The sequence below is a fragment of the Tasmannia lanceolata genome, unplaced genomic scaffold (genome assembly GCF_043159265.1).
Source record: "Tasmannia lanceolata isolate RefF3 unplaced genomic scaffold, GAP_Taslan_0.1 ptg000037l, whole genome shotgun sequence".
In the NCBI taxonomy this organism is placed as follows: Eukaryota; Viridiplantae; Streptophyta; class Magnoliopsida; order Canellales; family Winteraceae; genus Tasmannia; species Tasmannia lanceolata.
In genome coordinates, this window is record NW_027518714.1 from 11,488,902 (window position 1) to 11,516,490 (window position 27,589).

Sequence of the window (27,589 nt, forward strand, 5' to 3'; positions counted from 1 at the left end):
GCTTCATGTTGTTATTAGATGTTTCACCACCTTCATTGTAGAACTCGCAATTAAAAAAGCAAATAACTGTAACTACTTAGACACCCTTGTTTGTTTACCATTAAAACAACAAATGTAGGGCTTTCAAAGTATCTGAAATTGGAAATCTAGATACCAACCGTTGGATTCAAGAGTTCTAGGGTTAGGTTATATGCAACATGCATATAACCTAGGCATGTGAAAGGAAATTTTGGTGAATGGTGGGAATGATTTGAAGCAAATCTTTGTCACAAGTTCTATGAGTCACCTCCACTATAAAAGCCCTATAAAATATTCTTGTAATGGAAACCTCATAACTGCAACCCAACTTAGATATTTCGATGTTTTGAGATCTAAAGCCAGGGTTAGGCCTCCTACTTGCTAAGAAAACCTAATGTGAGAGAGAGAGAGAGAGAGAGAGAGAGAGAGAGAGAGAGAGAGAGAGAATGCTTGGTCAAGGAACAGTTGAGTCACATGGCCCCTTGAAAACTTGTGGAGAAGAAAAACAACCCAAGATTCCTGCTGCAAAATTACATGGGAATAATTTTGTCGCTCTGGTAGATTTTCAAAGTTTAATGTTCTCTCCTTTGATCTCAAAACTATAATTAACCTATACTCTCATTGATTATTATTTTATTACTTTGTTAATTATATTTGTTGATAATTATAGGAAATCTCCTCCTCAAAATCTCAATTATCATAGAGAAAGGTGATACTTATAAGGACAGTATTACAAAGTACAAGACACCCAACAGGTCTACAACATAGGTCTACAGGAGACCTTATATAAGATCCAAACCCTAGCCTCAGTAGAACATTTTCACTCAAACACAACAACTTTTCCATTTTCACATGACGAAATGTTGTGATTTTACCCTCTAGTACTCCCCCTGGCCAATGCGATTCGGGTGCTCTTCGAACGGATTTGATCCTACGCTTCTGATCTTATGATCAAGCACAATGCACTTTGTCTGATCTCCGAGGAGGACTATTATATTGCGTCGTCAGAAAAATTGACAGGTGTTTTCTTTTCGATCTTCCACGTGGCAATTCTTAATGATATCATTGAGGAATATCTACTTGTTTAGGAATAGGATAATCAATGGCTACTAACACATTAAGGAGATGGGGATTATATCATTGAACTTGAATGTGGGTGACCTCATTAACTACCATCGATCACATTCCTCTTTGACCAGTTCCCAACTACTAGATTCCATTTATGAGGTCGTTATAAAACGGTTGAACGTTGAAGAAGGTGCCCTCAGTTATTTATATTCCATTCTAGGGCCTTTCACGTGCCACAAACACATCCTTGCATGTGCCCAAAACCATGTTATTTTCTTCAACTTTCAAGGCATTTGATGGAGTTTCGGTAGTCTTTCAAGTATACAAGTTATCGAGACCTGAAAATGGCCAATCTCAATGGATTAATGAAGTAATGAGATGACATGTGGTGTTTTAAGAGGATGGGTCCTCGTGTTTCTAACCCACATGGGAAAAAAAGAAAGAAACAAAGAGAGCACAAGCTCTATGTAGCTTAGTCTCCCGAGGTATTAGACGCAGCATATAGAATTAGTTATTTTATTTCTTACCCTTTCAAGTTATGAATCTCTAGATACCTTTGGCTAGAAATTCAAGAATTGGGTTCATGGATTTATCTATATTTCTATTCTCTTTTTTTTAATAATCTTACATACATGAATATGTTCTCTCACCCATCAGATTCATGCATTGGTGTCGATCTGAGGTTGAGCTTCAGGTATTTTTTAGCACTCAAAGATCAGAGGAAATGAATATATTTCTCTGTTTCTTAGGAAAGGTGCACAATAATGTAGTTTTTCTTTTGAGGTTTATGTCCTAAAGAGGAAATGATACTATGTGAAAACACTCATAACCTATGTTCAATATCTCATCCCCGCCGTCCACCCATGATCGTAAGTCGATTAATGAAAGTGGGCCACTTGAAACCCAACCATGGCTTCTTAGAAGTCACAGATAGTGAGACCTACCTGCAAAATAGACTAGCAAGATGATCTCATCTCGATGAACAAAAACAACCATGGTCCAATGCACATGTGGCATATGTGCTTGGTGATCGAAACCATTGATCTAATGGTGAGTCCGAGTCTGATGTTGAATTGAGATTTCATTGATCGATATCTGCAAAAATCAACGGCTTAAAGACATCTTTACGATGACTTTTTTCATCATTATTGATCAAAAGTACAATCTGATGAGAGGGCGATCAAAGGTGGTCAGGCATATAATGGCCAATAATATTCATTTGAGTAGGTTTAATCAGGGTCTAAGTTTTGTTCTTCTTCTTCTTGAGAACATGGCCAAATAAGGAAGCATACTCTCTCTCTCATCAAGACCCTATTGACCTAAGGAGAAACACATGAGACCACATGGAAAAGGCTTTTTTAAAATACATGTTAATATATATACTTGTGAAGTTAGGACGACTTTAATGAGACCATTAGTGAGAAAAAGGTTGGTTAGGTCAATTGACTCAATACTAGCTAACATGTGCAAAACAAATAATCGAACCCAATCTCACAATTGACTCAATACAAGCTAACATGTGCAAACAGAATAATCGAACCCAATCTCACTAACATATCTTTGGCCAATTTTATTTTGAGTTCAATAATAGGTCTGGGCTCACAATCGGTTGCCATAATCTAAAACGAACAGGGCCTTAGGATTCCTTCATTGATTTATTATGCTCCCTTCACATTAGCTATCACCGTTTGAATGCACCCAAAATTTCCCTAACATACCTAATTTGCTAGTTAAAAAAACAGAATACTCCCATCTCAATAAAAATGAGCAAATTACCATAATCTCATGGAAAAATAACAAAAATACTCTTATATCATGAAAATTAACTAAAATAGAAAAAACAGTCTTAGCTCATGGGAGTGGCTCTTTGGCGTAAAGTCATGAGTATGGTCCCCAGTGACGAGCGTTCGAATCCCCCCGATGAGCGTGGTTCCTGGTGATTGCGCGCATCCGGAAGGAAATAGTCCGACCTCCGAAGGGGGTGGGGACACCCTTTGTTACCAAAAAAAAAAAAAAAAAGATCAAAATAGTCTTATTATCAAATATCATAAATCTCTCCCGCTGTATTTTATTTTGCTCTGTATTTTCATCTTTGACCATCTCGGTCTTTTTCAACGAATACTTTTTACTATTAAAAAATTCATTAAAAGACATGAGAAATTATATCAACACTCATCACTTTAATAAACATTTCATTGATTGTAAATTTGAAACCCTTCACCATATCAACACACATGCTATCACAACTAGAGACCAAAATGCACCGACCCTCTTTTCTTTTCATATCAAAATGGTTCCTCCTCGAGCACAATTGAAGAAAACAACTAAAATATAAAATGAGATTTTTGCTAAAAAACATCTTCTAGTTTGATTTATTTGCCAAAAAGAGTCTTCTAGTTTGACAATAAGCAAAATAGTCGTCAAATTTCAGTGAATTTTGCAAATCAGGTCATGCCATCAATTTGTGACCAAAATACCCACGATGGTTTATTTTTTACTCATAAAAGAACCAAAATGTTCTTATATGTGAAAAGACAAAAATTACCTTGTAAAAAGGCCAAAATACCCATGGTCGATGATATGTTTTGAATCGAGGGCGTGGGAATATCATTTCTATATATACTAGCATGCTGGGCCCACCCTACAAATGGGAGATTGTGGGACCTACGCCATCAAAACATGAGCAAAAATGGTGGGCTCCACCCGATGCATGGATTTGAGTTGAGTTTGTTGGACCCAACCTATCAAAACATATTACTGAGCGTCACGGGTATTTTAATCTTTTTACTAGATAATTTACGTCTTCGTACATATAAGGACATTCTGGTCTTTTTATGAGTAGAAAACAATTAACTGTGGGTATTCTGGTCACAAATTGATGGCATGACCTAATTTGCAAATTTTCAAACTAGAAGACCGTTTTTGCAAACAAAGCAAAGTAGAAGATTTCCTTTGCAAAAACCTCATATAAAATTTGGGAAGTGATATATCCGCCCATTTTGATTACTTGGGACACCATGCAGCAGTGTATCAATGACTGCAGAGGGGGTGATGTACTTCACGTCAGAAGGATTCAATGGGGCTGACTGCCACTGATACACTGCAGAGGGGGTGATGTACTTCACGTCAGAAGGATTCAATGGGGCTGACTACCACGTAAACTGTTGCTGAGTGTGCCAAGTAATCAAAAGGGGCGGATATATCACTTCCTTAAAATTTACTCCACACTAAAAAATGTGCAATTACATGTGGAGACTATGAAGAGATATCCTGCGAACTCTTACGCTCATCCGACACTACACTGCTACTGCCGTATTACTAATGTTGCCAGTATACCCTAGACAATCCCACATCTCTTTTTTTTTGAATGGTTAGACAATCCCACATCTCGTAACCAAACTCCTTTCAACTAAAGCATTGTACACATTTTCTGCTAGACTTGGATCTCAATTTGCCCTTTTCAGATCCAATGTTAGACTGTTCTTATCGAGTAATTAATTCATGAAATTTACTTTCATGGAGATTAAGTTTACTCCTCTAACTTGTTAGATACCACTGGCTTTTTTTCAAAAAACAACATACACATTAGATTGTCGCATGAACCAAAAGTTAGCTAAAAAAATGCGTAGAGAAATTTACATGTATAAGATAGTTAATAGCCATACATTTGTAAGGCATCAATATTACATATAAAGTGAAGTCCCCTTCTACTACTTAGAAGGGCAAATTAAAATAAATTTCCTATATTTGGGGTGGACTGAAAGTCCATCTCAGCCTTAATAAAATCCTAAAATCACACACAATGTAAGAGAGGAGTGGAAATCATCACCCGGGAAGAGAGGCAAAAAACATTGTAAAATAAATGATTAGAAAAGGCACTTTACATTTTGACCGTTGCTGTTTTCTTTGCTATATTTGGTATTATTACTAGACCCGGCAAAATGGGTACACCCGGCCCGCAGGGGTACGGGTACCAATTTTAATACCCGCAAGGGTACGGGTACCAATTTTAATACCCGCGAGAAAAAAACACCCGCACCCAACTTGTACCCGTAACCCGTGGGTGGGTCTGGGTCGGGCGTTGGTGCCCGCTGGTTACCCGCCATTCGGTTTTCAACTTTTTATTCTTAAGGCCTAAACACTAAACACTAAAAAATAGACTGTGGGTGAGCGAACAAAACAAGTCAAAGCAATCAGACCATGTAACTGGTATCTTTGGTTGTACCAAAACAAACATTTGTTAAAGTAGATGAAAAATTGTATGATTAATGGGCGTATAAACATGTACTCATCATCCCATCCTTGATATTTGATCCAACAGCAGCTGACTTGTTAAGAAACTGCTGTTGGATTAAATATCAAGACTTGTACATCCATCGTACCACCTTTATGTGTTCATACACCCATTCATCGTATAATTTCTTTTCGTATATATATATATATATATATATAATTTCTTCTTTAAATTTGCCGGGTTACCCGCGGGTATACCCGCCCGGATGGGTTCCGGGTTCATGAAAGGCTACCCGTACCCGCCCGGGTTACCCGTTTGCCAGGTCTAATTATTACTTATAATGTAGGGACATGATACCCTCACTCCCATGTTTTGATAATGGCACTCCTCTACCATTAAACTTTAAGAGGAATTCTAGACTGACAGGAGACCATGCAGAGAAAAAAAAAAAAAAAAAAGGGGGTAGAAGGGCTCTCCCATTGGTCAATATCACTCATAAATGGATAATAAATAATGCCTTCTCCAACAGCTTAAGCTTTTGGAGTAACTGGTTGTTTCACATTCCTCAAAGTTTTAAGGAATGCTAGACTCACAGGAGTCCTTGCAAAAAAAAAAAGGGTTGAAGGGCTCTCCCATTGGTCAATATCCATTTATGAGGGCACATAAAATTATAATCATAACTCAAACTTTTAATTAGTTGCCATAAGATGTTACAATTCATAAAAAGCTATCAATGGCAACGACCAATAAAAAGTGTTCAATGAAGTGAGCGCTTTTATGAAAAGAAGGGAACGGGGATATTAAAATAGTACTGTTGTATCCTCCAAACTTGAGGTGCTACCGTGATACTACTTGGTTTCTATTCTCAAAATCCAATAATCTCAAGTCTATATAATCTTAAACCCAATACAGGAATTTGATATGATTACCTCAAAAGTCATTGTTTCAAACTTGTGGAGTCAAAAACCTGGTCAAAAAATGGTGATAAGACGACTTCTGTCAAGCGTATTATTTCATCGGCTCTGCCATGTAGTCTTCAATGTTGTTGTATCCACAAACTTGTACTGGAGTTCCTATGTAAGTGCCAGAAAAATCTGAAAAAGCAGTTTCATGATCAGCCTATTCCGATTATCGGCGTCCCAGAATTTAAAAACTGTGAAAACTGTTATGCTTGGAGATGAGTCCAATTGATACATACAATTATCCACAATGAACCTCAGATTGAAAAGAAAATGGATTTATAATTTGTTACTTCACGATGGTATAATCAAGACATGTTCAATACATGCTTATTAGTTGGACATATAACAATAACATGTTAGTGCAGCACCACATCCTTTTAGGCCCTGTTCATTCCTGTTTGTTTTAGCTTATGACAACCGATTGTGGAGTCCCCAACCGATTATTGGACAGAAAATTGCACTAAATTGCACTAAATTTTCTGTCCAATAATCGGTTGGGGACTCCACAATCGGTTGTCATAAGCTAAATCAAACAGACCCTTAGAAATATAGGGATGCAATTATTATACTACAAAATCAACTTGGACATGCCAGCGTGGGATGATCCATAGTTAAAGAACCAAGGCAGGATGATTGATGGTGATAACAGAGGTAAAAGATGTTATACTTGGTAGACCCCCTAATTTTCATTGATTGGCAAGCCAAATGTCTACTTTCCGGGTTTCTTGATTGCCATATGCTGATTGCTGCCTCTTGCTTCACATATTAGAACTCCAAACTAATGCTGTCTGGCTTCACAATTTGGAGCTCGTAACTCAAAACATGAAACTGGAAGAGGTCCTTGAGTTGGAACAATTCATTCTCGTACCTTAAGAGCCAATAATCATACAGCACAGAGAATAGTTGTCTCTATGAAAAGCTGCAAAAAATAGACAAAAATTTGAGGTTAGAAAATTGTGATTTTATAGTGTGCAAGGAAAAGATGATTCTCTCATAAATGGGTTTGTATTCATATTTCCCACTTCAGTCTCCACTTATTATACTAGATGGACCCAAAATGTAACATGCAGTATTTGATAGGATCATAGGAGTGCATACATCTTTTTCTAGTTCTAAATGGATGGGTTTTAGCCTTTACTGGGTGAACGAGATGCAAGCTTCTGACCTACAATAATATTTCTGAATGGAGAAAATTATCTACGGCAATGTGGACACCCAAGGACAGTTGAGGTAGCTGATATTTTTAAAAATTCCAAAAAGTTCACTTTTTGATAAGTCAAGGTGTCTATGATGTTTTTTATCATCTGGCAAGTCAGGCTCTCTCATGGTTTTCATTGCTTGAGCTACTTCCAGAGATCCTAATTTACTCTTTTTTTCTGAATGAGATTTCTTTAACTTATTAAAAGATTGAAAGAAGAAAAGAAGCCAAAATACGACAGTACAGAACAAAGTGACAAGTACATTGCATTGACATAGGAAATCCTTGACAGTTTGACATACGAAATCCTAGGTAGTGGTGGTTTAGGTTTTTCTAACCCTGTCCTTGTTTGATTGAACGCTGGTAATAAAATGAGAACACACATTAGAATAAAGTGAATCCAAATAGCATCTCATAGCATTTAAAAAAGTTCTATACTCGTTATAATATGAGAATGCAAATTAATGAGTCCAACTGGTAGCAACCAGATACTAGAGCCCACCCCAGCCAATCAAACTAATGAGTCCAACTCAAAACCCCTCATGCATTTCATTCAAATACCACATCTAATTCAGCATATATTTAGTGCACCTCATCAGCTAATAAAGTGGATCCACCCTTCTCTGCTGGCAGTCCTTTGAGTTGGCAACCTCCCCCCAGTGACTCTGGTAAGTCGATGTCGTTTAGCTCCCAAGGAGATTTGGAAAACATACCGTCTTCCAAACCCAGCTGTCGGAAACCCTGTATCATGCTCTTTATGAAGTGTTTGGCAGGGGTCCTCTAGCTCAGTGGTCAAGGCTTTGTCCTTAACCAGAAGGTCGGAGGTTCAATCGCAGCTTACCTACCAAAAAAAATTGTTAGGCAGGACCAAAGGATTGGAGATGGAGGAGATCAGAGTAACAGAAAGTGGATACAATGTGCTTCAATCATTGCACATAGAAAGTCCACAGGAAGGACAGGGAATACTGAAAACATGACAGACAATATGCTGGATGATGTGGTTGCATAGTTTTTTTTTTTTTTTTTTAAATGATAGCCATTTTATTGATAAAAGAATGGGATGGTCAAGATAGAGAGAAGAGCCTAAGTGAAGGCAAATGTGGTTGCATAGTTAAGAATTGTATATTTATGAATTTCATTTCGTTTGATGTTTAGTTTTGGTCAGTGGGACGAGACAAACCGGCATGCTCTTTCAGAAAAGACACTACGACTGGAGAATTTATTTATTTAAAAAAATAGTTAAAAGTTCAAAAGCGGGAAAATTGTTAAAAAAACATAAGAAATCATTAAATCAACCAAAGTTAACAAAAAGACATATTTTAGTACTTAAAACATCAAATGTATTGCAATACATTAATGAAATAGATAATAGTATGGACCCCGGGCGATCTAGACATCACAAAAATTGCACCAATTGGATTACCTTAACCTTTCATCAATACATAAAAAAATACAGTTACAATACCTCAGAACTAAAATTTGATAACAGTATGGACCCAAATATGAATCAACACTACTTTTTTTAAAAACAATATGTATCACCATTATCATTGAAATACATATTTAAGCGTGATTTTGCATCTACAACAATGGATGGAGACATACATCAACAATGCCGATGAAACACATGTAACAACCAGTCTTCTCTGAGTTCAGAAGAGATCTCAGGCTTGAGGAGTGTTGATTGTTCCAATTTTCCCCATCTTACGTATCCTTGCTTGCACCATCTTCCTTTTACACCATTCCATTAGAGCTGAAAACCCAATGCATATTATTCAAATAATGACATTACAAAAATTACACGGAGAACCGTCTGGTTATTGTGAGGAAATAAGGATGAATTTCTGGGTATAAAGGAAGAAAAGAGGGAGAAAAAGAAGAGACAGAACTTGCATACCGATGGAAGGAGCTAGCGGTTTGGGATTTTTGTTGTGCAGAAATAAAGAATATTTGGGTTGAGAGAGCCATTTTTTCCCCAAAATGAGCCTAATTTTAAGTGAAATGCTAACATGCACCTATTTTAAGTTGTAACGCTAAACTGCATAACTTGAGTTGACCCTCCTTATATTAGGCCTCACTTAATTTAACTTACGCCTCAACTTAATGATGCATACAGTTGTGCAATAAAAACATTCGAGGGATAGATTGATGCCAAAAGAAAGATGGTTTCCACCAAGGGAAAAGGGAACGTGTCAATGGGGTATTTGAACAATAATAAAACTGAATTTAGGAACAAACATTGAAGTACCTATAAGTCAGCTCTGTGTTAATTGTGATTTCCATCAAAGAAACCTCAATTCAAGGATTAATGACTCATTCCATAAAGGTTCATGTCACCTAAAAACATGCTCTTCATCCACAAGGGGGCTTTTTCTTAGACAACTCATAAAAAGCACCTGAACAATAAATTATTGTTGTCCTTTTTTGTCCATCTCACCATCTTGAAATTTTGGTGTGAAGTTGTTATCAAGTTTTCAATATTGAACTTGATCATCCAATTTCATCAGTGGATGTACTTCAGAGCAAAAGATAAAAAAATGAGTATAATTTCCCATATAGTCGGCGACCCAAGTCCCCAAGACTGCTGTCAGTGCATTTCTCCATTTCACTCGTAGTATGGGGAAGAAGTGGACTCTAGGTATACTACTAATTGAGTTGAGTAATCGAATTGTATCAATTGCTTACTAGATCATTCTGCGAAATAAAAATAACTCGATTTCGAAAAATCTACTTGAATCCAGTAATATATGAATAAGAACCTTTTGATCCAACAAATATTTCAATGATTTGATTCCCATGTTCGTATTTCGAATCTCAAAGTAATTCACATGATAGGAAATTTTTTCCAACCTAATTATTCCTAAATATTCTATTTCAATGAACCAGCTCTTGCCAGAATTATGGATATTACAACGAGGAACAACCAACCCCATTTTTTTTCATTTCTTTTCCTCTTTCTTTACTTTACTGTTCAAAGAGGAAGTCGTTCTTTTCCTCCTTTTCCTGCTAGGATTGGAAATCCTGTATTTTACATATCCATACGATCGAGTCTTTGGGTTTCCGAAATAGTATAATGTAAAAAGAAGTACTTCGAATCATTGCTGTTTGACTCGGACCTGTTATGAAAAAGTCGAGGTATTTCGAATTGTTTGTTGACGCGGACAAAGTAAGGGAAAACCTCTGAAATGATTTCAATATTGGACCTTGGACATATAATAGTTCCGAATCAAATCTCTTTAGAAAGAAGATATTTTGTCTCATGATACCCTGCTCCAGTCCCCTTATGAAACTTTCGTGATTGGGTCAGCCATACACTTCACATGTTTCTAGCGATTCACATGGCATCATCAAATGATACAAGTCTTGGATAAGAATCTACAACGCACTAGAACGCACTTATAAATATATTGAATTTCTTCATAACAACTGCAGATTAGAATACACAGAATTGAGAATTAATGAAATTTCTCATAAAAAAGGAATGAAATATACTGGATTTTATGGATATCAACTAATGTGGAAGTTTCCTCAAGGTTGGAGAGTGTAAAAACATGTGTTTTGTTGTCAAAGGATTTGGGGGAAGAGTTTGCAGTTTCATGGGCAAAGTAGCACAATAGCATTTGGAAGGGTAGCATGGTTGCCATCCTAACTTCTTCTAGTTCAGCACATGATATCAAACTAAAATAAACGGTGGAACTTTAGTCATTGAGAAATTCTCAATTTCAGTTGAGATGGAAGGAAAGAATTTTGCTGGATTCAGATTGATATCTATATGGGCCTCCAAGGCTCTGATTATTTTTTTTGTTTGTTTTTGTTTTTTTTTTGTTTTTTGTTTTTTTGGGGGCGCCGGGGGGGGGTAGGTCAACTATGGGTAGAGTTAACTAGCATTAAGGTGCTCAAAGTTCAGACTGTGGCGTCGCATTGATAATTTCAACACAGTTATATTGTATGACAGAAGTTGGGTCTCACACTTTCATATGACTACAATTCCGCGGTCAAAGATTTCAAACATGTACTCATGTTCGTGGATCAACCTCTCTTGGTAGCTAGGATAATAAGGATATGGCCAATATTAGATCCTCCTATGCTGCATAGATTGAATATGTTTGGATCAATTACCAAAGGGGGACAAAAATTAGGCAAAATTATCAACTGGACCCAGGCTTTTCAGAAATTACCAATGGGGGACAAAATCTGTACGGATGGAAAAATGTGGTCCAAAATGCCCTTTTCTTAAAGACGACTTTCCTTTTTACTTTTTTACTCTTCCCTCTTCCCTCTTCTTTACTGTTTCCATTTTCTACTTGGTTTTTTAACCTACCAGTCATCTCCTTCATCTTGCAGCCACCATTGGAGGTGGAAAAACTCGACGAACACGTGAGTGGTTTTTTTTTTTCTTCCATTTTCTCTATCTAGGTTTTGTTTTTCATTTTTTTTTAGGGTTCTGCAATGTTTTTGTTTTCTCAATATCTGTTTTATCTTGTTTAGGGTTTTGTATTTTCTTCCTCTCTAATGATTTCTGGTGGATAACCTTATTTTGAGAGTTGAAAACCCGATTTCAGGTGGATACCCTATTTTGAGAGTTGGAAACCCTCTTTAGATATTTTGTAAGCCCCATTTAGATACTTGAAAATCCCTCTTTTATAGACCTTAAAACCCTTCTAGAGAGTTGAAAACCCCTCTCTTATAGACTTTAGAAGCTTTGGAAACCCCCTCCTAGAGAGTTGAAAACCTGATTTCAGGTGGATAACCCTATTTTGAGGTTTTGTTTTGAGACTTGAAAACCCCTCTTTAAATATTTGGTAAGCCCCATTTAGAGACTTGAAAACCCCTCTTTGGATATTTGGTAAGCCCCATTTAGAGACTTGGAAACCCTATTTCAGGTGGATAACTATATTTTGAGGTTTTGTTTTGAGACTTGAAAACCCCTCTTTAGTCAGCTAGTAAATAGAGCCTTTATATCGATTCAGGTTGGTTCTAAGGTGTAGAACTGATAGGTTGGAGCTGTAACGAACATACTCAAACGTATAAATAAGAGACTAGTAAAAAAATATTTGAAAACTGATATAAAAAAAGGTGCGTGTGTGCCTTTCCCTACTATGATTTAAATGTATTTAAAATTCAGGTGTGAAATGAAAATATATATAGAGACTAAAGCTAGATTACGATGGATGTTAAAAAAAAGAGAAGAAATTCCAGTTTGTATTAGAGGGGGTTTGAAATAGGACACTAGCTTTCAGAAGCAATTTTGGAAAATGATGACTATGAAAGTGATTGAATGATCTTTGATGTGAAAATTGATTTTCATATTTTGTGAGAGTACTTTTGATCCTAAATTGTAATGTTTATTTTCGGATATTTCAGTTATTTGAATGATCTACCTGTTTTATTTTGCTTATTTGTATGAAGATTTCCTCTCAAGGTTGGTTAGTGTTCAATACTTTAGTTGTCTCCTCATGATGTTTGGTGTTAGGATTGTCTAACTTATAGAGGAATATGTGAGTTGCTGTCAGTTTTTTTTACAAAGAAAAAAAAGGTTCAAAGAACTTCCTGTATACTCTTTCTATTGTGTATATCTCAGCTAGCTTTCTTATTCTTTCTAGCATCCTTTTCTAAGTCTCTTAAAGTTGACATTATTCCTAATTGTGCTCTGCCAATTATATAATCCTTCTTCTACTTTGGGAAATGATTCCATCACTTAAATCTTGTTATATGTATAGTTTTTTTTAGTTATTTGGTTAATAGGAAATGGCACCAGCCCAATCTTTGTCCTATCTCTTGTGAATAATGGTATTATCACACTCGTGTTTTAGTGTTTGCACTGTTAAGGCTTGCCTTTTTCTTATAATTTGATTGTGAAATGTGCACCGAGGATACATCCATCTGGGTTTAAGTAATTTGGGTTTTTTTGTTGTGCACCGAGTCTCTTCCTGCTTCCTTTCTTTTTTTATGCGTAAACTGGGGTTTAACGGGGACCCCTACCGATTTATTAGAAATAGAAAAAGATAGAACAATAAAAACTCCTGCTTTCTTTTGTACGCGGTTGGAACAAGACACCCCATGCAAGAAATTATTTCCTGCATGAAGTTTTCGAAATATTCCAGAAAAAGGAAAGTGATTGATGGGGGTGTATTCTCATTAGAAGAAGGGATAAGAATTTATGCACATGTGTGTGCTTTTGGGTTTCAGGAATTTTAAATCTTCACTTACCCTCCTAAATCCCTCTCCCGTCCTCTCTGTCCATTGATTAAGTTTATCCATGAAAAAACTCATGGTTTCCAAACATGGCCGTAGAGATTTTGATGTTATTGCGATGGAATATTTGGCTTACAAAGCTTCAAGCATAGATGTGGGTCCAGTTGAGTAAAATACTGTTGTTGAGTGGATAGTAAGTTGAAGATGTTTGCTGCCAAGATTTTGGATGTTTTATTTATGTTTTGATAATTTTTTGGGTGCCTCTTGCAGTTTACTTAAAGATGGGACAATCCACAAACAGAAGCTGATGCGATGCTCTGCACCAACTAGAGGTATAATGACTAGGAAATTTCAACGCCTGTAGAATTCACAATTCTTCTTCAATTCCATTATACACTTTTCCTTTTTATACATCAGGTAGCTTCACAAATAGGGCTGATCAAGTACCTAAATGGGGGTTTTCGAGTGTCTATAGAGGGCTTCTCAGGTCCCAAGGGGATTATCAAGTACCTAAATTGGGGTTAACAGATATCTAAGGGAGGGTTTTCAAGTACAAAAAGGCTTATCATGTGGTTAATTGGGGGTATCAAGTTAATTGGGGGTATCAAGTATCTAGAGGGGTTTCAAGACTATAGAAGGGGGCTTTTCAAATCTATGAAGGGAGCTATCCATTATCTAAATTGGATTATGTATGAAATCGGGTTTTCAACTCTCTAGGAGGGGGTTTTCAAAGCTTCTAAAGTCTATAAGAGAGGGGTTTTCAACTCTCTAGAAGGGGGTTGTCAAAGGTTTTAAGGTCTATAAAAGAGGGGTTTTCAAGTATCTAAATGGGGCTTACAAAATATCTAAAGAGGGTTTCCAACTCTCAAAACAAAACCTCAAAATAGGGTATCCACCTAAAATTGGGTTTTCAACTCTCAAAATAGGGTTATCTACCAGAAATCATTAGAGAGGAACAAAATACAAAACCCTAAAAAAATGAAAAAACAAAACCTAGATAGAGAAAATGAAAAAAAAAAAAAAAAACTACTGACGTGTTTGTCGAGTTTTCCCACGTCCAATACTAGGTTAAAAAACCAAAGTTGAAAATGGAAACAGTAAAGAAGAGGGAAAAGGGAAAAGGGAAAAGTAGAAAATTAAAAAGGAACGTGGTCTTTAAGAAAATAAAAGGGCATTTTGGACCACATTTTTCCATCCGTACAGATTTTGTCCCCCCAATGGTAATTTCTGAAAAGCCTGGTCCAGTTGATCATTTTGCCTAATTTTTGTCCCCCTTTGGTAATTGTTCCAATATGTTTCTTGCCTCTCTTGACTAGGAGGGGAAGTTTAGAAAGGATTGGGAACCAGCAAATATGGTCTGAGCAATAGAGTATGATTTGCACTCAGATTACTTGTGCAGAAAGACTCTCCATATTTTTTTTGTGACCACTGGTGGTCACGGGTTCGAGTCACGGAAACAGCCTCTCTGCAAAGCAGGGGTATATAAGTCTGTGTACTTCTAGCCCTCCCCATACCCCGCAATGGTGGGAGTCTCATGCACTGGGCCTCCCTTTTATGAGCAGATGTTATAGACCTACTTCGGAGCTCAGTAAAGTAGGAGCGGTTAGAAAAATTTGGGTCCGAATAAGGCGATTTCAATCTTGCAATTATAGTTTCATCCTCGATTTTTTGGGGAAAACAAAACTGAAAGAAACAAAGGAACACTAAGAATAAGGTTATGTGTGGTAACAGGGTGATTCTAAGTGTTGGAAAAGTTGCCCTATTTCCCACCCACGGTGATGTCTTGGGTGGGAAGGCAAAAGGAAAAATCGGAAAGTGCTTCTTAGGGTTTTTTGGGAAAACCCATAAAAGACGCTCGGTTCTTCTAATGGGCTACAGCATAAAAAACAAGAGCGCAGTAAGAGGGTTTCTCTTGGGGTGTGTCGGCTGCCTCAGAGAGAGAGAGAGGAGTTCTTCTTGGGTTCTTCTTTGTGGGTTTTCTTCTCGGGGTTTTCTCTTGGGTTTTTCTCTTGGTTTACTCTCTTGTACGGTCTTTGGTTGAGAAGCAAGGAAAGGGTTGCAAGTTTTGGGTTTAATCCATTATAATCCTTGTATGTTGTTTCTCTCATAATGGAAGATAGTGTTGCTTGCCCGTGGATGTAGGCTTGGCCGAACCACATAAAATCTTGGTGTTCATCATGTTGCTTGTGGTTATTTTTATTTTTTCCGTTTAATTTGTGCACGATCAGATTGGATTTGCCCGGCAGATTTTCTCAACAGAAAGGATATTCATATAGACAGCTAACAGGAACACCCTATCGTGCCTCTCGAATTGGGCCATGCTTACATCCCAAAACCCAACAAGCTGATGCGTGGGTTCGACAGGCGCCTAATATTTGAAAACAGAACTCAAGTTCATGAAATAAAGGACACCCAAGCAACACAAGTGATTGAATTATGGAATCATATTCAATTATAATCAGTAAAACACTAGTTTCTCTTTCAAATTAAAAGGTTGAAAACTTCAATTACTCGGGATTCAGACCCTAATCTTCAATATGGGATTTGCATTATTCAACAAACAGGGTTCTTTCATCAATTAAGATTAAAAAAAATTCAGACAAGCGCGATATCATGAGAGCATTTTGCATTAAAGTTCCATAGAAAACAATCAATAGTCCAAGAAAAGCAAAAAAGGGAACAATATCAACGCAATTAGGAAGGAATATGAAGTACCGGATAGGGTTGATTTTCAACGTTCTTCATGTTGCAGGCACGGAGGAATCCTTGCAGAAAGAGAAGAATTGTAACAAGCTAAGAAACAAATGAGTATTGTGGCGTTCCTAAAGAAGATCCCTTTTTCTCTTTGGGAAATGATATATTTACCCGCTTTTTTTACCTTGGACAGCCTCTGTAGTGTAAAAGAGTAGGTATAAAAAATAAGGAGTGCAACTCGGGTATTGCCCATGAAAAAAAATAAGGACCAATTACCAATGGGGGACAAACATTAGGCAGAATTATCAACTGGACCCAGGCTTTTCAGAAATTACCAATGGGGGGACAAAATCTGTCTTGTCAGTAAAAGCTGGACGAAAATACCCTTTGGCATATAAAACATGTTTTGACTTTGAAAGGGGGTTTTCAAGTCTCTACGATTGGGGTTATTAGGTATCAAAATGGGGTTACCAATTTCAGAATGGGCTTATCAAGTCCCTGAAAATTGGCCGAGAGTTCTGGAGTTTTGGAAGAGGGTTTTCAAGTCTTTAGGAATGAGGTTATCTAGTATAAAAAATGGGGTTACTAATTTCCGAATGGGGTGATCAAGTCCTTGAAAATTGGCCAAGGATACTAGAGTTTTGGAAGGGGGTTTTCAAGTCTCTGTGATTGGGGTTATCTAGTATAAAAATGGGGTTACCAATTTCTGAATGGGCTTATCAAGTCCTTGAAAATTGGCCGGGGGTACTGGAGTTTTGGAATGGGGTTTTCAAATCTCTAGGATTGGGGTTATCAAGTATCAAAATGGGGTTACCAATTTTCGAATGGGCATATCAAGTCCCTAACAATTGGCAGAGGGCACTAGAGTTTTGGAAAGGGGTTTTCAAGGGACTTGATAAGCCCATTCTGAAATTGGTAACCCCATTTTGATACCTAATAACCCCAATCGTAGAGACTTGAAAACCCCCTTTCAAAGTCCAAACATGTTTTATATGCCAAAGGGTATTTTCGTCCAGCTTTTATTGACAAGACAGATTTTGTCCCCCATTGGTAATTTCTGAAAAGCTTGGGTCCAGTTGATAATTCTGCCTAATGTTTGTCCCCCATTGGTAATTGGTCCAAAAAATAAAATAAGGAGTGCAACTCGGGTCGGGTTCAACCCTAAAAAGAGTAGGGTCGAGTTGAGTTTTCCTAACCTGGGTTGAGTTCTGGTCGGGTTCGGGTTCGGGTTGTGGGTTTTGGCAACCCGACTCAAGTTCAACCCGACATTTTTTTATGAATATTTTTTTCTAAGCTTAAAAATTCGGATTGGGTCGGGTTCTGGACCTCCGGTTGAAAAAAAAAAGGGATCCTTGTGTAAGGTCGGGCCGACCCGAATTGCACCCCTAGATAAAATCATAAATACACTGGATGGGGCTGTCCTAAGCAAACAAAAGGGGTGAATATATCACTTGCCTTTTCTTTTTATGTTCTTTCAATATTAGTGGTGGGCCTCGTCACCGAGAGAAGCAATTATCATGAGGAGAAAACGAATCAGAAGAGAGTGTTAAAAAGCCTGATACATGATCTGAACCCTTCATCTCGATGGGTCCCACAATGCTATTTCCCGGATGGACTTCCGATCTGCAAAAATCAACGGTTTAGCTTTTCTCTGAGGAACGTTAAATGATTTTTGACTGATCAACAGTCTGATATCACCCGATCAAAGTGCCCATGCATTTTATGGCTTTTGTTCAGGAGAATTTATATGATGGGTGGCCGTGAAAACACGTGAAGTCTGAAAAAAGTAGGTACGGCCCACTTTTTGGATGATCCAAACCGTTCATCTGTTTGGGCACAACGTAAATATGGTGTGTCCCAAAAATCATTTCCATAGGATGATCATAACCCTCGGATCTGAACTGATCTGAAAATGGAGATTTCCAAAAATCATTTATGAAATCTCCTACAGATCGGATTGTTAGGATCATCCTATGGAAATGATTTTTGGGGCACAACTCATGAACGGTTTGGATCATCGAGAAAAGTGGGCCGTACCTACTTTTTTCAGACTTCACGTGTTTTCATGGCCACCCATCATATAAATTCTCTTTGTTCAGATTAGCGAATCTGATTACGGAAACGAGACAGAAGTAGGGCCCACGAGTGTCTTTTACGAAGGAGACTTTCTTTTTGGTAATGCTGTTAGGCTCGTTCCAAAAAGACATTTCAGGCTGACCAGCGACCACAAGTCCGGACGATCTTGATCCGATGATCCTAGTTCCTTGATCCATCAACAAACTTTTAGGGTTTTGTTAACAGAATCTCAACCGTTGATTGTTTTTTTACTGCTTTATCTTACTCGTTATATATCTATTCAGTAAAAGAATGAAACCAGATTACTCTCCACATGATATTCTACCAGATATCGAGCATATTTTATCTCTTTGTGGACCCAAAAGTGATTGTCACCATCGATCCCGATGATATCTCTTTTCTTTTCTCTATCTTTTTTGTTCCCTTCTCTCATTTTTACTTTCTGCAAAGGGGAAAAGGACAAATCGGAAGTGCCTCTCCTTCCTCTCTTCCTATCCTTCTTTTCTCCACCCTCTTTTCCCATCTGTTCTCTTTTCCCATCCCACCTCGTCTATTTCACGCAAGTATATAGACAATAGTGTGAGACCATGTATGGGCTTAACCTATGCATATCAGGTGTTTGTTGAAATGCCTGTACCGGATAATGTTTAACCCTTTGTTGCATATTGGATACACAGCAGAAAATTAGAGTGCCAAAAAATTAAGAATGTTCAGAGGTAAGAGCAAGGGCAAATCTTGGACATAAAAGGATCAGCATCATTCAGGTTTGTCCCATCACCACTTTATAAAGTTGTAAACTTTTTTCTGGGTTTTGGGATTTAAAGGTGTAGATGACAGGTTTACAACTCACTAGTACTAGTAATAGTGGAAAAAAATTCAGTTTAGACTAGAATTTTCTTACATTGGATGGGAGAACACTTTCCTTTCCGAATGCTACCCTGATTGGATGTTTCAATGTTTAAAGCTTTTCTTGTTGATTCTAGTAAAGGTTCTGAAAACCATGTTTAATTCATGGAGGGTATTAGTATTACACTGCTTTTGTTCTGGCTGGTTTACTTGATAATGTGTGAAAAATGCAGAATCCACCTTATTGGTATTCTCTTGGGTTGATGTTTATTCCTTTTTCTTGCTGGAGGTGAGTGATTAGGTGGTCAATTATTTCTATAGTTTGGGTTTTTTCAGTAAAGAAGAAGTTAAATGAAGAGCCGAACACTATGTCAGTAAGTACATCTATGGTTGATAAACAGATTAGCTTTGGGCCTTTGGTATTCATCTTTATATGAATATGGATCACCCAAGGAAATCAGACAAAAGCTAAAATTATGTTTTAGAAGCAAAATTCTAGTAGCTGAAATCTTTCATATTCAACTTTTCTAGTGTAAAAGGGACCGGGGCTGGAGCCAAACATCATTGGTTTATTGCATGCCTCCTAACAAAGTTATTAGTCTATGATACTGGGAATATACTTGTATAGGTCTAATGTACAGTGTCTGACATGATAGGACAGCAATACATCTACTATCCACATCTATTTCCATATCTGTATCTGGTTATCGTAGTTATCAGTTCTTATTTTTACATGGAAAGGTTTCTTGAGCTACATTTGAAGGATAATTGATCATAGTTGTCAGTTCTTCCTTTCTAAATGGAACGGTTACTTGATCTACATTTGAAGGATTGTTTTTTTTTTATTGCTCCTTTGTGGGGAAACTCCACAAGGTCAATGATTAATAATTAATACCGTTCAGGTTTGTCTTATCACCACTTGATCATGGACTAAACCATACTTAATATTATATTTTATTATACGGTTAATGTGGTATAATATATTATTTTCAGCAACTAAATGCTTTACGAAGCCAAATCTAATCAACATGACTCGGCAAGCAGTGGTTTATAGTCTTATTGTGAGGAGCCCCGTCACACCTGTGGACCATGTGTCAATTTGTGGAAATTTTAATACTCTTACAGAAGATGCCTTTTTTACTTGGACAAGTTTATATATCCCTTTCCTAGCCTTACATTCAAGTTTTCTGTCGACAATGAATATGGTATGGGGTTCTTGCTTCTAATTAACGAGTGCTTTAAGTTTATTTTGTAGCTGTTTACTTGATAAGGTATTCCTTCATCATGCAGCTTTTCTTGTTGTTGCCGATATAACACTTGGAATGAATGCCTGCTTTTTATTTTTAGAACACGTGACAGATTATCTCATTAAGTGTTTAGGAGTGGACAATGTTGTTGTCAATCCTCACTTGTTATCTTTCAATATGTTTAATTGGCTTCATGTGTCATTATAGTGCTTCCCTTTAGTTTTTTTCTTGAACCATTGTGATGTTTGCTTGAATTTGACTTTGAAATATGCACGGACTCAAAGAGCACATGCAACATTTTTTGAGGTTTGTAGAAGACGTGCACAATATAGGGAACATTCATACCTTATATGATCATGATACAAAATTCTTCTTATGCACTTAACTCTAAAGTATGACTTATGATATTTGACTTTGCAATCTCAATTTTCTCATTTCAAGTTGTTTTTTTTTTCATTGTTTTTAATTTGACTTTGAAATGTGCTTTGTAGTCTCCTATCAGAACAGTCAACATGGAAAGATCTAAAGCAATGATTGTTGAACCCTGCTTAGTTGAAGAGGAAATGGAAGAATGTTCTCCTGTGATAGTGTCCATGAGCGAAGGCAGAGTGGCAGAATTTGAAGAAAATGTTGACATGCAGGCGCGAAGGTCCATGAATGAGAACATATTGGATGAAGATTGTGGCACAATGAACCTCATAGATGAGGACAAATCGAAAGAAAGAGATTCCACTACAAGAGAAGGTGATGCAAATCTAGTTCCTGTTATTGGTATGGAGTTCGAATCTGCAGAAACGGCTCAAGATTTCTACAATAGATATGCTAAGTGCGTTGGATTTGGTATCAAGAGGAGGTCCACAACTTGTAAAAGAAGAACTAAGGAATTGATCCATGTGGTATTTTCATGTGTTAAGGAGGGTTATAAAGTAAAGAAGGAAGACGTTAAGTTTCCAAGAGCTGAGGTAAGGGAAGGTTGCATGGCAAAGATGAGCATCAAGAAGGTAACAGACTCTAGGAAGTGGGTTGTAACCCAAGTTAACACTGAGCACACCCATGCACTTAGTCCCGGTGAAGCTCGTCATTACCGATCACCGAAGAACATACCACCAATTGGTTATAAGCGTAAAATGCTTAATTCCAACAAAGGAGTACCAGTTTCAAAGGCGATGAATGTGATGGTTGTACAAGCAGATGGGCATGAAAACTTAAAACATGGGGAGAAAGAACATAGAAATTTTGTTAACGATCAAAGGAGATTGTCCCTTACCGAAGGAGATGCACAGGCCATGTTGATGCATTTCACTCGAATGCAGGCTAAGAATCCATCTTTCTTTTATGCAATGGATTTAGATGAGGATGGGCATTTGAGAAATGTTCTCTGGGTTGACGCCAATTCTAAGGCTGCTTATAGTAATTTTGGCGACGTAGTCACTTTCGATAGTACGTGCTTAACAAACAAATATAAAATTCCATTGGCTCCATTTGTAGGGGTGAACCATCATGGCCAATCGGTATTGTTGGGTTGTGCATTGCTTTCAAATGAAATGAAAGAAACGTATATATGGCTGTTTAGGACATGGCTAGTAGCAATGGCAGGACATCCTCCCATATCTATAGTTACTGATCAGTGTAAGTCAATACAAGCAGCAGTTGCAGAGGTATTCCCAACAACCCGGCATCGTCTTTGCTTGTGGCATATCATGAAAAAGGTTCCTGAAAAATTAGGTTTTTTAAATGATAATGGCCAATTTATGGATATGTTGCATAATTGCATTTATGACACTTTGAGAGTTGAAGAGTTTGAAGAAAATTGGATGGTGATGATTAATAAATATAACCTTTCAGAGAATGAATGGCTTAAAGTGCTATATGAAGAGCGTCAACATTGGGTCCCCGTATATTTGAAGGACACATTCTTTGCAGGGATGTCAACTTCTCAACGAAGCGAGAGTATAAATGGGTTTTTTGATGGATTTGTGAATTCAAAAACCACTTTGAAAGAGTTTGTTGACAAGTATGACTTAGCTCTAAAAAGTCAACAAGGAAAAGAATGCAAAGCAGATTATGATACATGGAATGGAAAGCCCACTTTGAAAACAAACTCATTTTTTGAAAAGCAAGCTGCAGCCTTCTATACGAGAGAAATTTTCTGCAAATTCCAAGATGAGATTTGCAGCATGAATAATTGTTCTATAAGATATATAAAGGAAGAGGGGCCTACCATAACGTACATAGTCGGAGAACCTGAAGAGCATGATCAGAAGATAGTAGTCAGGAACTATGAGGTTACATTTGATGAATCTATGGAAAAAGTTTGTTGCATTTGTTGTTCATTTGAGTTCAACGGCATTCTCTGTCGACATGCCTTATTGGTTCTCACAAATTTGAACATTTATGAGATCCCATCTCATTATATACTAACACGTTGGCGAAAGGATGCGAAGCGTACTCATGATTTGGATGAAGATCGCAATCCTGTGGATGAGAGTAGTTGGATGGATCGCTATGATGATCTCTGCCGTCGCTATATGCAGTTTGCAGAGGATGGGGCATTTAGTGCACATACCTATAAGGTTGCATTAGATGCCCTACGAGAAGCAATTCATAGGGTTCGACTTGCAGATGACTCTCTTGGCATACTCGAAGATGCCAACATGATAGGAGATAATTGTTATCATGATATTGGCGAAGGAAGTCAAGCTGATAATATGATTAACATTTCTCCTGTGCTTGGTCCTAACACTTCGACTGTAAGAGGAAACTTGGCAGCTAATCGATTCATCTCTACAAGAGAGAAAATCACAACTACGACAACTAGGTTAAGGCCTGGTCATACCAAACCTACTTGCAAGGAGGTTGGTTTGATATAATCTTGTTCTATATGTTGGTTTTGTCTACTTTTCTTCCAAGTGATGTGTTAGCCAGTTAAATAATTAGTACTTTTCTTATTAATCATTTTTGTATTTGTTGTAGAGACCATTTGTTTCAGAAGAAGTAAATCATGTCAACCAAGTTAGCATGCAAGAGAGCTTCCACCAAATGGTTTGAAATTCTTTTGTTTCAAGTTTGAAACTTTTACGCACTTATGTATCTACATGTGTTTGAAAGGGTGTGTTTTTCATGGATGTTACAGGGATAGTTTTATCCATTCATGTCAGATCCTGCCAGTGAATGTGGAAAATGAAAGCTCTGCAAATCATTTAAGATAAATGCACTAAACCGGGACAGTTTATGTTCAGCTATTGTAAGTAGCCATTGTGAGCAATGCTAATTTCTTCTCTTCCTCTTTATTTTGATGGAATTATTTCCCTTTTCTTGTTTCTCAGTTATCTTAATCTATACAGGCATACATGGAGCGTAGAGGAAGACTTGAAGTTGTCAATTTTTGAAAGATCAAGAAGAGTTTATAACTGAGCGGATCTTTATTTGAATCACCTTTTGTTGTCACCACTGCATGGTGGAGATTAATGTGTGCCGGGCTGGAACTCTAGTAGGAGAGTTTATACAGAAGTTCCCATTTCCTAGTTGGGCTGGAACTCTAGTAGAAATCGGAATTTAATTCTGACATTTGTTTAGTTTGGTTGTGACTAGAATTATCTTTTGATGGTTGTTTTTCCTCTAATGATGTTTGAGATATTGAGGTGTTCACACTGCTGTTTATTATCTGTCTTCGTTGATTCTTGTGAGTTGGAGTCATCGACTGATGTGGGTTCTAAGGTTTCTTCAACAAAGATGATGGAGTAGGGTCGACGTAGTGTTGTCTCTGAATACCTAACAAGCATGAATACCTAACAAGCAGACTCAAAAAGGGTCAGTATTGGATCCCTACCCCTTCCTGAATTCTCATAGTGCAGATACTGTATTTACCACTGCCTTTTTCCTGTTATATATCATGTGATTGTGATTGCTGAGGCACTTGAAGACTAAGGTTTGCATCTCTCCTAGCTAATTACAGATTCTTTTGAATCAAAGAAACGATTATATACTGCCAAGTGACTGTTATTCTTGGACTTAAATAAGCTATAGATGTTATCGATGCTCGAGCAGTTAGGAGCCCAAGTATTTCTTCATTGCAGTCATGGGTTTGATGATCCCAGCTTACTCAATAATGGAAGTGAAAATATGAAGCACCTCATGTTAATAGTTTAGCCCAACACAGTAGCTTTTATCTTTTGTTGAAGTAATATCGCACTCATTTTTGGCTTTTATCATTATTTTACTACTGACCATTAAAAAATGCTTATTGTACTACCAAGCCTCACTCCGTTAATAAGCTAAAACAATTGTGTTTACAATGGAATTTTTTCTGCTACTCATCCACCTAAGCATTTCCAGAGGGTAACTCTTGGTTCTGGTTCATGGTTGTTGCAATGTTTCTGTACAGGGTTTTGTTTTAATTATAGATGCCTTCTCTCTATTTTCTCTCTTATCGTAGGGTGAACTGAGAAATTTCCTGATACTTATTGTCTTGCTTTTCATTTTTCAGCAGCAGGCAGGAAAGAAGAAAGTGCAAAAAGGCATAATAAAAAGAGGAGATTATGCAGAACCTCAATTCAGGACTGAACTTTTAGTGCCAATTGCTTATTATCATGGCTCATGTCTTGCTTTAGCTCGTTCCACTTCGCCATATCAACGAATGGGGTCGGTTTACATGTCCGAAAGTTCAGTAGCTGTCAAAAAAGGGCACCAGCTAAAACAAGATACCACTGGTCTTTCAGTTCTTGACACTAAGCATGAGCAGTCTTTAAAATCTAACGGAAAAAGGGTGCGGCCGTTGTTGAAGCTGGGAATAGGTTTGAATTTGAATGCTTCTATTTAACAGAGGAATATCTTGATTTAATCTGATTGTGATAACCATTTTTTAGCATTGCCTTTCTAGAACTTACCACTGTAGTGAGGGTTCACTGGAGAGCCATGAGAGAAACTATGGAAATCTATGGCATTGCATCCATGCAAAAGAGATCTCTCAAGGACCACATTAAGGCCTTTGGTTGCAGCCATGCCGCTTAGGGGCATCAACTGGTTTGGAAGAAGACGATTAGACGATGAACATACATATGAATATCATTATGGACTTTACTACCTAAACCATTGGTAAAAAATAGTTCAGTTCCATTTTGTTTGTAGCTTTGCTTTCATGGATATTGAAACCTTACTTGTTTGTAACTTTTTTACTTTTCCAATCAGAAGAAATAATTTCACTCAGTTTCTTTCTTCTCTCTTATGAATTCGAACATGGAAATGCAATATACATGGTTGATTCCAACAGGAATCCACTATTCAACCACAATGTCCATAAGATACTAAAAAAAAAAGATTTTTCAACAAATCAAAAGATGTTAAAACTTGAATAAAATAGTTTGCAAAGTCAAGGATCCTGGTGGATTCAAAAGATTACAATTACTTATGATTATGCCTGCCTCAAACCCACCATAAACCATAATTAAACCTACAACCCAAACCTCTTGAATCACATATTTCAATTAAAAGAGGGTGTGAACATTTAATTTAGATATCAAAAGGTGAAATGATGACTTTCAATTCTTTCAACCACTCATCCCATCTGATAATTGGATTGCCACAACGGCCTAATTCCAGAAGGTCAATGAGAACCATAGTTGTGTAAATTTTTATTTTTTTACACAACAGAATCAAGGTGGGAGGGATTCAAATTCCTATATGATATCTCTGACTACTCTGGATCGACCAAGCTTGTATGAAGTCATGAAGTGCTATTGGCAGATTGCAACACATGCCAAAACTCAATGTCATGACCCTCTAATAGATTTTGCAAATTTCCACAGTTAACTAGATCCCTCTTTCATCTATCTAACAACATTAGACCCATCTTTCATTAGATCCCTCCCAGATTCTTAAGGTTCGAGTTCAGACATATCCCTAAAGGAACTATAAACGACAAGATGGGTTACTGCAAAAATAAAAATAAAAACATGGTTGTGCTGATATCATTTCCCTAAATAAATACCTTAAATGTGTGAACTTCTTTATAGCCATTAATACGTTCCATTTTCAACTTTCGGCTCAAATGTTTCTCTCGTAAAAATTTTGTCATGAATGAAACATTTTGCATGAACAATGTTTGTTAGTACCATTTTCTTGCACCCATTGTAGGCAAGTGATAAGTGAATTTGGTAAGTATGCAGAATTTAGAGGGTTTTTTTTACGGTGTGAAGTTTATATAAAGGGGTATTTTGGTAATTTTATTAAAATAAATAAGTAAATAATAATAAAAGTAAATCATGTTGTTGTTGAGAGTGGGATTTGAACCCACGCCCTTTCGGACCAGAACCTTAATCTGGCGCCTTAGACCAACTCGGCCATCTCAACTCCTTTGATACATGATTTCCTTTTTGTTTAAATATTTCTATACAATTCTTGTCTAATTTTATTATAGAGAGAGAGAGAGAGAGAGAGAGAGAGAGAGAGTTGTAGTTATACGTGCAAACCTAGAAGAATCTTATTTGGTTCTCAGTTTGCATCTTTCACATGGACTCAGTAGGATTCTTTGCTATGCTAGTTTTGTGCGGTCTAATTGTGCCACTAATTTTACTTAGGCTCTGTTTCTTTCGCTGTAAAATGGTTAAGCTCCGTTTCTTTCTTTCGATGTAAAACAAATTTTACTCCCAGAGCCATAGTTGAAAAATGGGCATGAAATTTGTTAATCTGTTTTACACCCAAAGAAGACAGAGCCTTAATGGGAAGTGGAGAGTTGGTCTCGAAAGTAAAATGTCCAAAAACACATGTAGGAGCTGAAAATAAGAAAGTTAAAAGTTGTGAGCAGAGGCTAAACCACTTACCTTTTATGCTGGTTCGTTACTTAATTTTGGTGCATTACCGCTGAACATATTGCAAATGTGAAATGATAAATGCGCCCCTTTTCATCACATGGGACACCCAACTGCAGTGTACGTGGCAATCAACTCCGTTGAATCCTTCTTACGTGAAGTACATCAGCCCCTCTGGAGTCATTGATACACTGCTGCTGGGTGTCCCAAGTGATGAAAAGGGGCGCGTTTATCATTTCCCTTTG

The 27,589-nt window shown here is 37.2% G+C and overlaps 1 protein-coding gene, 1 long non-coding RNA gene and 1 other non-coding gene across 7 annotated transcripts; 1 reads left to right on the forward strand and 2 right to left on the reverse strand.

Moving 5' to 3' along the window:
* Positions 1–5,988: 5,988 nt before the first annotated feature.
* On the reverse strand, positions 5,989–16,560 carry LOC143862430 (uncharacterized). Of its 3 annotated transcripts, none has more exons than XR_013240305.1 (4): positions 16,391–16,560; positions 9,086–9,233; positions 8,072–8,316; positions 5,989–7,201 (listed from the first exon to the last, which is right to left on the reverse strand). It is a non-coding gene; the product is annotated as an uncharacterized LOC143862430 (long non-coding RNA). The 3 variants fall into 3 exon arrangements; XR_013240304.1 differs by having other exon boundaries at positions 8,072–8,321; positions 16,391–16,559; XR_013240306.1 differs by lacking the exon at positions 9,086–9,233 and having other exon boundaries at positions 8,072–8,321; positions 16,391–16,556.
* A 2,277-nt stretch (positions 16,561–18,837) lies between these two features.
* On the forward strand, positions 18,838–25,743 carry LOC143861175 (protein FAR1-RELATED SEQUENCE 6-like). Of its 3 annotated transcripts, none has more exons than XM_077372105.1 (6): positions 18,838–19,209; positions 21,041–23,393; positions 23,512–23,580; positions 23,672–23,782; positions 23,883–24,348; positions 25,025–25,743. In XM_077372105.1, exons 2-4 carry the CDS (start codon positions 21,051–21,053, stop codon positions 23,675–23,677), a joined length of 2,418 nt encoding a protein of 805 aa, XP_077228220.1. In that variant the 5' UTR covers positions 18,838–19,209; positions 21,041–21,050; the 3' UTR covers positions 23,678–23,782; positions 23,883–24,348; positions 25,025–25,743. The 3 variants fall into 3 exon arrangements, with proteins under 3 accessions (XP_077228220.1, XP_077228219.1, XP_077228221.1); XM_077372104.1 differs by having other exon boundaries at positions 18,839–19,209; positions 21,030–23,393; XM_077372106.1 differs by having other exon boundaries at positions 18,839–19,209; positions 21,030–23,393; positions 25,028–25,743.
* Positions 25,744–26,805: 1,062 nt separating this feature from the next.
* On the reverse strand, positions 26,806–26,886 carry TRNAL-AAG (transfer RNA leucine (anticodon AAG)). Its single transcript has one exon. It is a non-coding gene; the product is annotated as a tRNA-Leu (tRNA).
* Between the last annotated feature and the right edge of the window lie 703 nt (positions 26,887–27,589).

What these genes read in the sequence shown, in the direction of transcription:
- LOC143861175 (XM_077372105.1), top strand. Translation starts at nt 21,051, where the DNA reads ATGGAAAGATCTAAAGCAATGATTGTTGAACCCTGCTTAGTTGAAGAG. An exon ending in CCAAACCTACTTGCAAGGAG is followed by an intron (nt 23,394 to 23,511) that starts GTTGGTTTGATA and finishes TATTTGTTGTAG; the next exon opens with AGACCATTTGTTTCAGAAGA.